This window comes from Anopheles coluzzii, chromosome X, assembly GCF_943734685.1.
Source record: "Anopheles coluzzii chromosome X, AcolN3, whole genome shotgun sequence".
NCBI classification, from domain to species: Eukaryota; Metazoa; Arthropoda; class Insecta; order Diptera; family Culicidae; genus Anopheles; species Anopheles coluzzii.
In genome coordinates, this window is record NC_064669.1 from 23,363,152 (window position 1) to 23,380,923 (window position 17,772).

A 17,772-nucleotide genomic window follows, 5' to 3' on the forward strand; every position below is an offset into this window, starting at 1 on the left:
AGCGTATTACTTAGGGCTTACTATCTTTTGGATTGAACAAAAACGTCAATCTGTTTACATAATTGATCAAAATACATGAGCCAATCCATCAAAATCAGTGCCGGTCTCGTAGCACAGTCGTCAACTCGTACGAGTTAACAACATGCCTGTCATGGGTTCAAACCCCAAATGGACCGTGCTGCCATACGTAGGACTGACTATCCTGCTATGGGGGGATCAATAAGTCACTGAAAGCCAAGCCCACAAGTGGTACAGGCAGGCCTTGGCCGACAACGGTTGTTGAGTCAAGAGAAGAAGAAGAAGAAGAAGTTAAGTAATGTAATCCTAGTCTGATATTTTTTTCCTCCCACCACCCACTTCACCATTGATGTTCTCTTAGACCGCTACAAAGACGCCGGTAGCCTCCGATTGTAGAGTTTAGTCGTGAATTCGTTAGGTAGTTTATGAGCCTAAATAAGGACTGGCTGAATTAGTGATGTGGTATTTGCATGTATTAGATAAGTATTTGTAATTCCGGAAAGAATATGTGCAAAGAGTAATACTCTAGGCCCATTGCAATTGAAAATCGTGTTCATCTGCAATTCCTCCAAAAAAATTAGGGGCTCCTTTGCAGCGGTCTAATACGGACGTCACACGAAGCGTAAACTCAAAAATTTTACGCTTGATTTGTATGGGAGAGCGTAAACTTCCTGTCAAAAGATTATAGGGTTGTATGGCTGAAACCCAGTTTACGCCAAAGTTTACGCTTCGTGTGACGTCCGTATAAGAGAAAATCGATGGTGACGTGGGTGGTGGGAGGAAAAAAATGTCGGACTAGGATTACATTCCTCAACTATGTATGTAACAACAGCAAATATTTAGATATTTAGGCAATTTCAAAATAATTTTGAAAAACTTGTTACATACTTTGATTTGTATTTTCAAAACAATCATTACAGGCGAAAAAAAATGTTTTTGTGATTTTTTTTATATTCAAAAAATATATTTTGATAATTACTCTTATAAAACTTATAAAACCTTAAAAGGTTATAAAAACACTTTTTAAAAATCGTTCAAAAATATATCACTTTAAAACTTTTGCAGAACGTTTAATTTATATTTTTGAACGATTTTTAACGATTTTTTTAGTTAGCATATAAAACCTGTTCTTCGAAGTGTCTTTATTAGGTGTCTTTTTTGGGCACAATCAAAAATTTGTTTTTTCATCATAAGTCGTATAAAAACGTGTTAAAAATGTTAAAAAAAAATTAGAAGATGTGAAATAGTATTCCGCACCACTCATATATTCACTGTTTTTATCTACAGTATCGGACAATACAGTCGTTGCCTCTAAATTTTGACTCTAACTCACCTATTTTTGTCTCAAAGTGTGTGTGTGTGTGTGTGTGTGTGTGTGTGTGTGTGTGTGTGTGTGTGTGTGTGTGTGTGTGTGTGTGTGTGTGTGTGTGTGTGTGTGTGTGTGTGTGTGTGTGTGTGTGTGTGTGTGTGTGTTTGTGTGTGTGTGTGTGTGTGCGTGTGTGTGTGTGTGTGTGTGTGTGTGTGTGTGTGTGTGTGTGTGTGTGTGTGTGTGTGTGTGTGTGTGTGTGTGTGTGTGTGTGTGTGTGTGTGTGTGTGTGTGTGTGTGTGTGTGTGTGTGTGTGTGCTTGTGTGTGCTTGTGTGTGCTTGTATGTGCTTGTGTGTGCTTGTGTGTGTGTGTGTGTGCTTGTGTGTGCTTGTGTGTGCTTGTGTGTGCTTGTGTGTGCTTGTGTGTGTGTGTGTGTGCTTGTGTGTGCTTGTGTGTGTGTGTATGTGTGCGTGTGTGTGTGTGTGAGTGTGTGTGTGTGAGTGTGGTAGTACAAATAGAGTGTACAGGCGTCCCCCAAGTTACGACCCCCTCGAGTTACGACGATTCGCAGATACGACGATTTTGATTTTGACAGTTGAAAGTTGTCATTGACAAGAAATTTATGTTTTTTTTCTGAACATCTGGGCTGATAACCGTTATACATACATTTGCAAAGATTTCACAACTACCCTATCTTGAATATCTTTATTTTGTATGGTTTTTTTAATATAATTATTACATTATCGAACATTATTTTAAATAAAATACGCGATATCATTTATTCCAACTCTTCCATTTCGGTTATAAACTTTATATTCATAGATATTCGACATACGACTTTTTCGACTTACGCCTTGCTTTGGGACATTTTTTCGGTCCCAAATACAGTCGTACCTCGGGGGACACCTATACTTTTTAATGTGTATTTGCGAGTGCGCGGGTTTGTGTCTGAAAAACGTAGCTTGCCATGATGTCATATTGCGTTGAAAGTATTGCGTTCTGATGATGTGTGTTATCATGTGAAACAGCGTGCAATCACACTTGGATAAAAGCTAAAGCTAGCATCGACAGCAGCGCTTGTTCCTCGGACGAAAACGCAGGTGTGCTGTTTCATGAATTTGATTGCGACAGCGGTGCGAAATGGAAACGCGCACAACAGCAATGAACTCGGCATTCCCTCACAGGTGTTTCTCCAGTGCACGCCATTTAAAGGCCTGCATGCATCTCTGCGTTGAACGTTGTGTTCGCATGTTAAACTTTGTGCGTGCATTGAGCTGGCGCGCAGTAGTTCTTTTCAATGGGCGTTTTGTTTCATGAGCGCGGCAGTATTCGGTTCTCGATTTAAATGGGTAGACACTCACTCGCTTACTCATTGATAGTTTTTATCCATTCGCTTTTTTCGCTGCTCTACAACGATGTAATTCTTCAAGTATAGAAGCAGAACGCAGGCAGAGCATGGGATCAGCCGTGTCCAAGTTTTTAACCAGCGCGTTCTTGACGGTCCAAGCAAGCAATTTTTGTTCCAATGGGTCGAGGTAAACATTGTACCGATTATCAGCGCCATATCATAAAGCGAATGGCGGCTGCTGGCATTAAGCGCAAAACGATCGAGTTCGTAATGGAACAATCGCGCATTTTTGTGGCAAACGCGCTTCGGACAACCGAAACGTGCTTGGACAACCGAAACGCGCTTGGACAACCGAAACGCGCAAGTCAACCGGACGTCCTCAGAAGACCACGGCGAAAGAAGACCGTAAAATTGTTAATATATCGAAAAAACACTGATCGCGAGGGCGGTGGTCCTGCTTATTACATCAAAAACCCAACCCAAAACACAAAAAAACTACTAACAAATCTATCCAGAACGACATACTTGTGACACAAACACACACCAATACACACTCACACACACACACACACACACACACACACACACACACACACACACACACACACAAACACACACACACACACACACACAAACACACACACAAACACAAACACACACACAAACACACACACACACACACACACACACACACACACACACACACACACACACACACACACACACATGTACACACACACACATACACACATATGCACACACACACACAAACACAAACACATACAAACCACACATCCCAAGCGCCACAGATTAAGCTTAAACGACTGGAAAATTGAATATCCATAGTAAAAAAATGAAAGCTCCACAGCTTCATTGGTTTGATCAATAGATGGCGTATTACAACTCATCATTATATTGCTATCCTTTTCTTGCAATGTGTTTCGACAAGTTTCATCTTATCATGACCTATATAGCCTTCTAACTTTCTGAGCAAAAATATACATGAATGGTCGTGTGGTCAGATACGTGGGTATCAACACCAACGACTATTACTCAAATCTCACTTGCTTCAGTGCTGGTGGTTTCTGTTGGAGTTTAGTATTTAAACAAGCGTATCGCCGTTCTAGTTCTAGCGATGCATAATTTCAATGCGAAACCATACAACAGTACAGAGGAAATGAGAAAACTCTCCTCCAAGCGATGAAGCTCAACTGGTTGGGGTATCCCACCAACAGAGTGCGCCACCATCTTTTTCGCTATTTTTAGAATGCATGAGTCGTTTGCCGTCTGCTAAACGAAGTCTTTCTATATTCCGTTTAGGTAGAGAACTTGAGTCGTTTAGAAGCCGTTTAGTGGTCGTTTAGTGGATTTGTGGCACTTGGGATAAACCTGGCCCAACGGGTGCATGGTGCATTGAAAAAACCAATGCCCTATCATTATGTCCGATACTGTATCTCTTATGGATTTTCCACAAATCGCGAAAAACGACTGTCCATACTTCTTCTTCTTTGGCTCAACAACCGATGTCGGTCAAGGCCTGCCTGTACCCACTTGTGGGCTTGGCTTTCAGTGACTAATTGATTCCCCCCCATAGCAGGATAGTCAAGTCCTACGTATGGCGGCGCGGTCTATTTGGGGATTGAACCCATGACGGGCATGTTGTTAAGGCGTACCAGTTGACGACTGTACTACGAGACCGGCTACTGTCCATACTAGGCATGAGTAAAATGAACGAGAATCGCACCGTTCGAACAGTTCGGTAAAGTGCACGAACGAACGAGGTTCTTAACAAAAAGAACGACCAGGACTTTTGGAAGAAACTGACTACACCGAACGCGTTCAAACGTTCCGTTCAGTGTTCGACGGCACACATAAATGTGGTAATAAAACGTGCAAAATCATATTGCTTTCTCGCTCTTTCTCGCACCGTGCGAACGGGTCGTCAGAGATCAAAATGTACCCTGTTGGTGTTGAAATCGTACCCATACAACTCAATTCCTCGAACGCCGTCGAATTTGTCCAGCAGTGTTCGATACGTGTGCTGTTGGTGTGGAAATCGTATCTATGCGACTGAATTTATCGAACGCGTTCGAACTGGTGTTCGATCTGTGTTCTTTTGGTGTGTAAATCGTACCTACACAACTGAATTCATCGAACGCGTTCGAACTGGTGTTCGATCTGTGTTCTGTTGGTGTGTAAATCGTAGCTACACAACTGAATTCATCGAACGCTTTCGATCTGATCCGTTAGTGTTCGATCTGTGTTCTGTTGGTGTATAAATCGTACCTACACAACTGAATTCATCGAACGCGGTCGAACTGGTGTTCGATCTGTGTTCTGTTGGTGTGTAAATCGTACCTACACAACTGAATTCATCGAACGCGTTCGATCTGATCCGTTAGTGGTCGATCTGTGTTCTGTTGGTGTATAAATCGTACCTACATAACTGAATTCATCGAACGCGGTCGAACTGGCTCATTTGTGTTCGATCTGTGTTCTGTTGGTATGGAAATTACAGTGGAGCGCCGTTTATCCGGGTTTCTCGGGACTTGGCTTCGCCCGGATAAGCGAATAACACGGATAATGAGTCAAATCATATATTTTATCACCAATTCTTGGTTATTTTTTGGAAATTTTTCTTATTTTTTTATAAAATAACCCAGTTTTTATTAACTTCATGTTTTTCGAAAGAAAATTTTTAAAATTTGCCATGAATTATAGTGTTTTTTTGTTATGACAATGTGCTCTTATAACCGCTTTTTCAAATATCCTCATAACCCAATGTCACTTTTGTATTGAACTGTCATTTCTCAACAGCACGGATACACGGAAAGCCGGATAAAAGGTACCCGGATAAACGGCGCTCCACTGTATACCAATACAGTTCAATAGATCGAGCCCGTTCAAACGGATTAGTCATTGTTCGCGAATGAACTGAACTGAATTGATTGCGCTCATCATGTTGATCCATATTTAAGTAGTTTTTTTTTAATAAAATCCTTGAGTGTGTATAAAGGGTACAATATATGCAGGAGACATTTTTGCTCGTATTAGTTTTTTACATGCTAGTTTTTGGTCGGTTTTGCGATGGATTGTGACCAGACAGCCGAGTGTTTAATGTTTTTAAATTATTGCGTCTATGGTGGGTAAATGAAAAAGATAACGAGCGTTTTTTGTGAATAAAAACCCCATGAAACAAAGAACGAAAGAATCGTCGTTCGCGTTCGGTTCTTTTTGGTGAGCGAACTAGTTCGTTCGCGTTCGGTGAAAAGAATCGTTTTGCCCATGCTTAGTGAAAATTATAACATACTAAACACTTGAATTTTGTAATTTTATTTTAAAAAATCCACAAAACTTTAATATGTGATCTTTCGACAAATACTACCGCAAAAAAAAAAGATCCATGCATAAAAATTAAAGATTATTTCAAATTCCTTAAGATTTGGAGCAGATGATATCATTCGCAACCCTCGCAATGTTTGACGGGATTGTCATTCTTATCGCTCTTTTGCTATGCGCTACGTGCTCACTCGAAAAACTGTAACGTCAGGCCAACGGTCAAAGTGTTAACAGCCTGCCTCTAGCCAAAACGCTCCTACGAGCTGATTGTTCAAATTTTTTCACATCGATGTATGTCATCCTTCTGAGAGAAAAAAAACTATGGGTTTATCGAAAACGCAATGGATACTTACCAAATTGCTTTGATTTTTCATTCGATTGTGTTATTAAAATTTTAAAATATTCAATACATAAAAAGGATGGTTATGAACTACATTTCTCTGCATTTTATATTTCATATTACCAGAACCAGAACAGAACAATATTAAATAGAAATAATCGGAATAAATGCTAATATCACGTCGATGTTGTTTTGTATTTGGTATTGTTTGCACTCATAGGCGAATCCTTGGCATTCTTTTAATATGTGAGTTGCTGTGATTGTTACTCCGCATTAGGTGCATAGAGGTGGGCTTGTTTTTTCTAATATATAGCTATGGGTTAACCAGTGCTGCAAACTGTCACTATGAATGTCATAAAAAAAATCTGACTGAAACAAAATCCATATCAACGTCACGTACTCAATTGTGATAATCAATAGTGATACTCAGAACGGTTGGAGTGACTAATACATGCTCATGACATGTTTGCGACCATCGCTTGGTAAGTCACTATATCACGACTTTTTTTTTATGTGATCAGTTTTGCAAAATGTCACTGACATAGACATGACAAATTCCGGCTGAAACAAAATCATCTCAGCGTCACGAGCTCTACTGTAATGATCAGAGGCGAGCATCAAACAGTTAGTCCACATCCACCCTCACATGCTTGGTGACATTGTGTGCAACCAACTCTTGGTCAGTCACTTGGTCGCGACATTTTCAGTCGGTGATCATCGCGATGGTCACGGGAGATATGCATTGCGTGCGAGTGGTTCCAAGAAACAAAATGAGTATGTTTTCTCGCTCTGTTTGACCCGACAGATAATCAAAACAGATAGAAGGAGAAAGCATGCTCATTTTGTTGCTAGAGCCCACGCGAACAAGAACATTCCAAGAATGTCGTGATTATCGCCGACAACAATGTCGTCACCAAGTGAGTGACCAAAAGTTGGGTGCTAAACTAAATGTCACCAAGCATGTGATTGATTCTCCAACTGTTCGAGTATAGCCACTAATCATCTCCGTTGTGTACGTGATCTGATTTGAGTTTCGTTTCAGTCATTAGTGTTGATGACTGAAATAGTGGCTTTTGGCAGCACTGTTCACAGCCAGAAAAAAATCATGATTATGCTTGCACCGGCATTAAGCTAAGCTTGTCAGTCAGAGTATCGCGTTGGACTCAAGAATTCACATGTCGTGTTCAGCATGTCATGGCGCACTTTTATTGACTATCAGCAATGAGCATCAAGCTACCACGGATATTTTCATTGTTTTCGTTGGTGAAAATCTCGTGATACTCATGACATTTTGCAGCACTGCACTTGGCCATTAAGGCTTTAAACCAGGATCGACGGCAGTTGTCAAATGCGACGAGTGTTGCTGGTATATCGATATAATAGGGTAACTGTACCAGTTTTCGGCAGTTTACCCATTTTCGGCAGAGTAAGCTAAAAACGTGAAATTCTGCACAAATGCGGTAAAAAATTTCACAAAACACAATTTCATAACGTATTTTTCAAAATATCAAATAAAATGTGTTTTTTTTTCGTCAGCTTTGCTATGAGCCAATGGTTCGGCAGGTTTTGTCAGAACAGTAAAACAATTAAAAAGTGGTGTATATTAAAGATTTTATGCTTATTTAATTTATTCTAACTTGTTCGGAATTTTAAAATCACGATGAACAAGTTATTTTTCACTTTAAATGCTGCCGAAAATAGGTACACAGTAAATGTTCATTTTTGACAGCTCAATGTTGTGGGTTCCTGCCGAAACTCGGAACAATAACACACCTTGGATTTGGCTGAATACTCTTTTAAATCTTGATCAGAACACTAAAATGCGTACGTCAACACATAATAAGACCTTTCTTTTATCAAATATCTCCAATTTCACGAAAAATAATGCAATATATTAAGATAAAAATAAATATTTGTAAGCCAGTGCACGCCGTACGCTTTAACCATCAAACTGTCAATTTTCTTCAATGGCTGCTCTGTTTAAATGTCGCATCAAAAAGACTGTCACAGCGGGTCAAAATAAGCAACTTAAGATTAATAATTATAGTGCTATTACCACCAATCTTAGCAAAGAAAGAGTGTTAAAATGCTTTAAATATTTTTTACCTTGCAAACTGTCACCCGCTGCGGGTGTCAAATTCCATACATTTTCAGAAAACGCACGCACGCCCGCATCAGCGATTACCGTTGCCTCAGAATCAAACAATTTTGTTTTCTCCGCACGCACGCCCGCACGTCCGCAGTAGCGATTACCGCTACCTGAACTGAACCATGTTTTCCTCTCAGTCAGCGGCCACGTATCGTATTATTAAATTCTCTTTGCTGTAACTACACATTGAACTCTTTTGTATAACTTTTCAATGCGCTAATTAATTTGAGTAATCCTATGCATTTACCTCATTACTTGTTTACTGAAAGTTTTATTTTTTATTCTTGTTTTCCTCTTCACAGCGTATGATTAAAATAACTCGTCATCTCAGTTCCATGCCAACTGATCCTGAGGCTGGTGCATTCCTAGGTATGGACAGCTCAGATTCCGAAACATCCGTTTCGGACGTATTCGAACCAAGGATTCTTCTAGAAGAAAATTTACTCGATGGTTTACCTAATTGGCTGGATCGGTTGTTCGAAGGGACCACTCATCGATATTACATTAATTATTGGCCGGATTTTACTTCAAAATGAAACTCAATCCTTTGATAAAAGATTATCGTAATGATGTATTAAAAACCAAAAAAATAACTTTTTTCATTTTTTGTATGCAAACTCAAACCTTAAACACGTCATCTTTGTATTAAATTGGTTCAAAATATGTTATGGTATCGATGTTCTCATAGTTTTCGATTTCTTTGACTTTTGTTTTCTTGCTAATATACCGTTATTATATCGCCATTTCAATTAACGATAGCTATACATATGTAAGAGTTTGACAAAATTGTGTTGTCAGTCCTTGCTACGGTCCATATGAGGCTTGAACCCACGACAGACACTTTGTTTGATGACTTTTCCGCGGGATTCACATTATTGTGGATTAATAATTTGTGTAATTGAGTTTCAAATTGTTTATTTTGTAAGGAGTTTTTGAGTTTTCTTTATGTGTTCTTCAAATTCGTTCTTCGATATATTGCCCATTTCGTTGTTTTGTTATGTCAGCAGTCTTACTACAAATAAATAGGAAACAGGCAATAAACAGTGATTCCAATATAAAATACACACGAATATATAAAAAAGACTTTGAACAACAGTAAAAAAATCAGCATACCTGATTTTATTTAAGTATTTTTTCCTATTATCTTATTTAATGATGGATTATCTTTACAAGGGTATGTTTCAGATTTGTAATTTATGAAATGACGGGAATCATTAATAGAATTTAAAACATACCATGATTACGATTTTGGCCGTTTTTTGTCACTAGTTAAATATTCATACTGATATATGTTCTTAAATTGAATTATTGAAACTCTAGTCAATCCTTGGTTTTATATTGAATCGAAGAGGATGTGAAAAAGACAAAACAATTATTGTTTGTTATAAGCAAAAATTACGTGAGGTACTTAACAGATGCCTCACAATTACACAATTTAGTTTGTTCTAGATTTTCAAACATATTACTGCTCTTAACGCACTTACAACGGGCTTTAAGCAGCATCAGGCTTATAAATACAATGACGAAGCGGTAAAAATAGATAATAATAAAAATTTCGATGGTTATATATCTCCACCAATAAGTATGCATTGGTTTGTTATGTGCTTTTATTTTGCTTGGTGATTATTTACAAGTATAATGCTGCTTTTGTTAATATTGAATTATAGCAGTAATTCATGGTGATGTGTTAACACTTTACAGCCACCAAGTACTAGAAAACAATTAATTGTTCAGTCAACTCTTTATTATTTGCTAGCCGTTGGGACTGTCAGATAATAGGGATCTTTAAATTACAGCGTGGAAAGTGAAAGAAAAGTTCCCACAAACTAGAAAGATTAAGAACATTGAGTATGAAACCTTGATAATTGCTATTAACTATCAAGCTATAACTCGATTATAGATTCGAGCATACATTATTGCATAAACCATGGCAACACCATACCTGAATAAAAGGGTTACAAATTTCAGAGGTTTTCCAAATTAGAGGGGCAGAGGTGGACTTGGCAGATAATAAAAATAATTATAAAATAGGATCCATACCAATATATCAATGCCTATCTTGAATCGAACAGGTAAACAGAATAATATACCAACAACGGATTGATTTTGAGCCACATATTACTAATTATAAAGGCAACTAATTACTTGTAGAATGTTTTCGGGAAAAAAATACGAACATTACAGAGTTTCCCGCGATTTATTGGTTGGTTCCCATAATCGTTTGGTTGCTTCGCATATTTTTTTGGTGTGTTTTTTGGGCATTTCCCAAACATTTCTGGTTCAATTGTATTGATATCCCATCGGACGATACCAATAAATTATGGGAATCAACCAGAAATCTATGGAATACGATGAATAAATTGTGAGACAAATTATTTTTAGTAAATTATGAGAACCGGCCAATAAATCGTGAAAACCCCTGCATTGATGATCTCAGTCGGTTCTTAAAAGCTTTAACAATCAGTATCTTAGCTCCAAACCTAAATGTGTTAAGATCAGCGTTTATACGATAATGGTTACAAGATTTGATGTCATTTATAAATGTTAGGCCGCAAATACACGACGCGCGTTTCCGCGGGCGCGTTCAAACGCGTATAACAGTTCCGCAGAGATATCCAGCTGAGCATCTCTGCGTTTCCGCGGTAGCGCGTTCGAATGACATTTCATTTCTATGGCTGGATTGTTATACGCGTTTCCGCGGGCGCGGAAACGCGCGTCGTGTATTTGCGGCCTTACTACAGTGGAGCGCCGTTTATCCGGGCTTCTCGGGACTTGTCTTCGCCCGGATAAGGGAATAACACGGATAAAGAGTCAAATGATATATTTTATCACCAATTCCTGGTTATTTTTTTGAAATTTTTCTTATTTTTTGATATAAATAACCCAGTTTTTACTAACTTCATGTTTTTCGAAAGAGAAGTTTTAAAATTCGCCATGAATTATAGTGTTTTTTGTTATGACAATGTGCTCCTATAACCGCCTTTTCAAATATCCTCCTCATAACGCAATGTCACTTTTGTATTGAACTGTCATTTCTCAACAGCACGGATAAACGGAAAGCCGGATAAAAGGTACCCGGAAAAACGGCGCTCCACTGTTTATACAGTAGAACGTCGATTATCCGGGCAGCTCGGGACCGGACGGTTGCCGGTTAATCGATTTGCACGGATAATGGTCCAAGAAATGTCAAATTCATATAAAAATTATAAAATCCATTAATTTTATGATAAATTCACCTTGAATCAATCGATAAACCGTTAGTAGATTATTATTTTAATCAATAATTATCTGTTTAACAACTTTTCATTACCAAAAATGAATTTCGAAAATACCACTAGACACTACAGAGCTGCAAAAAAACTGGTTGTTCACTTGACTATCGCTGCAAATGTACGCTGTACGTTTGAACAGCTGTCACATTTATGCGCACGGTTAAGTCGCCCGCCGGTTAATCCGCCCCCGGATAATCGACGTTCTACTGTATAACCACACGATACGCAATCTAAGGCAGCGCTCTAGCAGCAAACGAACACTACATCGAACATGAAAAATATATGGGATTTGACATGTTCGATTTGATAAGGCAGCGGTCTAATGTTGTTGCGCGCAACATTGTTGCTCGGCAACATATCGCTGAGGTGGTCTATGAATGTTGCTGGCAACATTTTGCTTTGACATTGTTTAGCGTCAAAAAATTGCCTATTAACAGCTCAGAGTTTATTTTTTATCATTCACTTGTTGAATAAAGTGTTGAAAAAACAAAATATACATCAAAAAATTTATTATAAATGCTTAAAATCCAAATTTAGTGGATGTCAACAAAACGCACACTGCTGCTGTGTCATTTGATACACCCGATTACCATGACCAAGGTAAATAGAAAATGTTGCCAGACAAAAATCAAATTGGATTGAATTTGGCATGCAACAAAGTTGCGCTAGCTGTCAAAATCCATACATTTTGCCAGCAACAATGTTGCGCGCAACAAGATTAGACCAGTGCCTAACCAACAAATCGAACATGTCAAATCCCATACATTTTTCATGTGCGATGTCGTGTTCGATTGCTGCTAGAGCGCCGGGTAATATTGCGCATATATTCGTTTTATCGGTAAAAGTAAGGCTCAGCCCTCTACGTTACGCTAGCGTTACGCATAACGCCTGTTTATCACCAACCCAAGCAGCATTTTTGAACACCTGTTTTTACCGCCGTGGATGAGCAAATTAATAGATTATCATGTCTTATTATTGCTTATTTTTATATGATAATTAGAAAAGCAACAATTTTTGAACAATCATAAAAAAGAACGGCAATCGCTAATAAAGATAAAACTCATTGATACTTCATGAGTATAAATAAATTATAGTATTACTATTAGGCCATCATTTTTAACAGCAATCAGAGTTGTAATAACTTCAAGTATTATAATTAATAATAATATTATACATAAGAAAGGGTTACTTATAAAAAATGATTATTTATTTATTTTCCCAGCTGTTGATAAAGCAGGATAATGAAATACATACAAATATTTATTAACTTCATTAACCTAACTTTTAAAAAGAGCCCTTACATACTTACAAGTATTTATTAACTTCATTAACCTCATTTTAAAAAGAGCCCTTGCATCTAAAGTAATGTTTGTTCAAAATGGCCGGAACAATAGATTGAATAGGTTATAATTATATTTCATATATACAATTTATTTATAAATATTTTTAATATTTTATATTTTCTAATCATTGGATATGTTACTCCAATTGAAAGCTTTTGGGATGTTTATGAACTTCTTTCTTTCAGACTATTTTTCATAAATCATAAGTGAACAATGAAAAATATTGAACTTTTGATTTACTCGTTATTTAAAAATTAAATCTCGTAGAAATCGATTCATTTTAAAGCAATTATTTTTTTTATCGCAATTTAAAGTATTTTTTATTCAAATAATGTACACTGGTCAGTCGCCTGGATGACAAAACTGTAATAAAAATGCTGCTTGGGAATATTTCAAGGGATGTAACGCTTCTCCGATGTAACGTAGAGGGCTGAGCCTTACTTTGGTTAAAGTAAGGCTCAGCCCTGTACGTAACATTGGAGAAGCGTTACGTCCCTTAAAATATTCCCAAGCAACATTTTTATTACAGTTTTGTCATCCAAGCGACCGACCAATGTAAATTATTAGAATAAAAAACATTTTAAATTGCGATGAAAAAAAAGTTAATTGCTTTGAGATGAATCGATATCTAGGAGATTTAATTTTAAATAACAATTAAATAACAGGTTTAATATTTTTCATTGTTGCATTATGATTAATGAAAAAAAGTCTGAAAGAAGGAAGCTCATGACAACCCCAAAAGCTTTCACTTGGAGTAACATTTCCTATGATTAGAAAATATAAAATATTAAAATATTTTTAACTAAATTATATATTTATGAAATATAACTATTATCTTTTCAATCTATGTTTCTGGCCATTTTGAATAAAAATTACTTTAGATGCAAGGGCTCTTTTTAAAATGAGGTTAATGAAGTTAATAAATACTTGTAAGTATTTCATTATACTACGTTAATGAAATATTAACTGGGTAAATAAAAAAAAAACCATCTTTTTTAATATTTACATCTTTTATATATAAGATTGTTAAAATTATAATTCTTGAAGTTGTGACAACTTTTCTAATTATCAACAAAGCTTTTCTAATTATCATATAAAAGTAAACAATAATAAGACATGATTATCTATTAATTTGCTCATCCACGGCGGTTAAAACAAACGTTCAAAAATGTTGCTTGGGTTTGTGATTAACAGGCGTTACGCGTAAGGCTGGAAATAGACGAACCGAGATCATCGCGGTACCGCAAAAATCGCGTATGACTTGAGTTGTCAGTTATGTTATAAAATCTGACATATAGGCGAGATAATCGCGGTTCGTGTATGGAACCATCCGAGGTCTGGTGACGATTGAATGTGCCAAAAAGAAATATTTTTCTATCAATTTGCGAATCAAATTATTTATGTCACATAGTTTATCCAAATTAAAATACAAAACTCATTTCTCGACACAAGTTTTCACAAATATGCGCCAGAAAAAGTAAAAATAATCGGTTCGCGCTACCGCGAAAATCTCAGCAATACCGAAGATGGGTATCTCTGCGAAACAGCAGGCGCGATTGGAGGCGAGGCAGATTTGACAGCTCTACTGTTCTACAACTGTTATAAACAAGGCGCGAATTTCGCGGTACCGCGACGATCTCGGTTCGTCTATTTCCAGCCTAACGCTAGCGTAACGTAGAGGGCTGAGCCTTACTTTTACCCTTACTTTTACCGTTTTATCAAAACATATGGCATTTTGCGTAGCCAACCTTGAGCTATAAACGTCATTTCCATACAATTTCAGATTGCGCCAAGATTGCGCATAAATTTCAAGATTATATGTCCGAGATATATAAATTTTTTTTTGGCAGATAAATATATCAAACCGACCCGTTTGACAGATAATTATTTATTGATACGGTAAGATTGTAACCGTATTAATACACGATGCGCAATCTCAGATTGCGCATATATTCGTTTTATCAAAACATAAGTCATTTCGCGTAGCCAACCCTGAGCTATAAACGTCATTTCCATACATTTTCAGATTGCGCTAAGATTGCGCATAAATTTTCAAGATTATATGTCCGAGATATATATATATATTTTTTGACAGATAAATATATCAAACCGACCCGTTTGACAGATAAATATATGCGCAATCTGAGATTGCGCATCGTCTATTGCTACGGTAACTACCCGAATAACCAAGATACCTAAAACGCCACCAATTTCCTGTACTAAAAATCGATTTGCATCAAACAAAACCAAGGCACTGTCAGTTTGGTGAGTTAAACCACAGGGCCACAGATGCGGCCACTTCAATGTTGTTAAAGTAAGTTTTTATACACGGGTAATTCATTTGCTCAACATTGCTCACCCCAAAATGTGATGAATTGTGCAAGGGAAGCGATTAAACGTGTGGGTTTAAGTTCGTTTGTTGTAAAATATATTTATATGTGTTTGTTTACTTGCAAATGGACTCTTTCATTTCGCTGGTCAGTGAACAGTTTATAAATTAACAATATTGCCGAAGTTATGCTGTGATGTAAGTGAATGAGTTAAAGTAATCGATGTGTTAAAATTCTGTTAAGCATATTGACCCTAGCCCGCCCTTGATCCATCTTTTCCTTGTCAACATGTTTGGAAAAGGTGGGCCAGGCGCGGGCAAGGTCAATACATATGATCGGAACTGACAGCTCCGATTGTTCTAAAATTTGGTGGGTTAACCAAGGTGTATGGATATTAGGAGGTGAAGTGCTTCAGAGCAAATTGACATTTCACGACTTGACATAACAATACTGGGGGCTCCGGTATTAAAATCGGGGAGGGCTGGAGGGGGGTATAGAAAATTGTATGCGATTTGACAAAACAATACTCAATGATGGCGCCCGGAAAACGCGCTAACAATTCACCTCCTTAATAAAGACACCTTGGGGTTAACGACTGAATCGACCACCACTAACCCACGTGGGTTTGAAGTGGCTTTATACGGACGTCACACGAGGCGTTAACTCAAAAAGTTTACCCTTGATTCATGGACCGTAAAGATATCAGGTCAATTTATAAGTCCGTTTTGACAGCTAGGTGGAAGAAGAATCGACGAAGAAAACTGACAGTTAGTTTTCCGCTTTTGGCGAACGCTTCAAGTTCTCGAAGGAAAATTTCCATTTTAAATCACCGACTGTGTTCTAATAAACTAAAATATTCACCCAAATTGATCTCCACCAAATAGTGACCATGCAAAACGTAAACAATCCATCAATATATATACAAGCGGAAAACCATCTGTCAAAATCGGAGCCCAGGGGGGGGGGGGATCAAGGTGGATTAAAAATATCACCGTAGCAATAGACGATGCGCAATCTCAGATTGCGCATATATTTATCTGTCAAACGGGTCGGTTTGATATATTTATCGGTCAAAAAAAAAAAAATTATATATCTCGGACATATAATCTTGAAAATTTATGCGCAATCTTGGTGCAATCTGAAAATGTATGGAAATGACGTTTATAGCTCAGGGTTGGTTACGCGAAATGACTTATGTTTTGATAAAACGAATATATGCGCAATCTGAGATTGCGCATCGTGTATTAATACGGTGAACTATTTGTCGGCCATTATCATTTTTGCGCCAACACGGTCGCGTACCGGAGCTTTTTTGTCAGAAAAAGATAAACACACAAGGTGTCTTTATTAAGGAGGTGAATTGTTAGCGCGTTTTCCGGGCACCATCATTGAGTATTGTTATGTCAAATCGCATACAATTTTCTATACCCCCCCTCCAGCCCTCCCCGATTTTAATACCGGAGCCCCCAGTATTGTTATGTGAAGTCGTGAAATGTCAATTTGCTCTGAAGCACTTCACCTCCTAATATCCATACACCTTGATAAACACATACAGCGCGCTCTCTCGAACCCCGAGCAAAGCGATCGAAAACTTCTCAACCTCTCGCTCAATGTAGCTACACAGAAAACTTTTTTTACTGAACTTCAGTAAAATTTTACTGACATTTTTTTAACTGAAGTTTCAGTAATCCTTTCAGTAAAAATAATGTTTACTGAATCATTCAGTAATGTCCGGTGCTAACCAAAATGACAGGTCGTTTACTCACATCCCAGTAAAGCCATTCTCATATTACTGATTTTTCAGTAGTTGGTAGCGATTAAGAAATGACGAAATATTTCTTTTAAATTGAGATTTTACTGATGCGCAGATATTGCCATTCGCTCAGTTCATATTTATACTGTGTTCATATTTCATATTTTTTTGTTGTTCATATTTCATATTTTTTCAGTTTCAGTTCATATTTTTTGTGTTGTTTTATACAGTTTTTATACTGTATTTTGCCGCCGCAAGTGTAGATAGTTCAGTAAGCGCTCACAGACACCACGCAATTTCAGCAAGCACAGTGGATTGTAGCAAACATTTTACACACCAACACGGCTGCCAATTGTTTTAAATTAATCCCTGTCGTGATATCCACTACTCTCTTCGCCAATTACAACAATCGCCTTCTTCATTTTACCCTTCTTTTATTATCTCCTTTTTCTTTTTTTCCACTGCTGTCTCGTGCTTCAGACGCTTACGATGCTTGGTGTTATGACCGCTCTCGTCAACATTCGTCCAAAAACTGATCGCTGTGTCGTTCTCTCTCTCCGTCGTCCCCAAAGC

The 17,772-nt window shown here is 37.6% G+C and overlaps 1 protein-coding gene across 1 annotated transcript in view; it reads left to right on the top strand.

Annotated features, from left to right (window-relative positions):
• Positions 1 to 10,086, top strand: part of LOC120951927 (dnaJ homolog subfamily C member 16) — a 53,549-nt gene extending 43,463 nt beyond the window's left edge. Inside the window, exon 6 of the mRNA XM_040370939.2 lies at positions 8,804 to 10,086. Coding sequence (XP_040226873.1) covers positions 8,804 to 9,037 — 234 coding nt within the window. The 3' untranslated portion in view covers positions 9,038 to 10,086. The remainder of the gene's footprint in view (positions 1 to 8,803) is intronic.
• Positions 10,087 to 17,772: the final 7,686 nt, after the last annotated feature.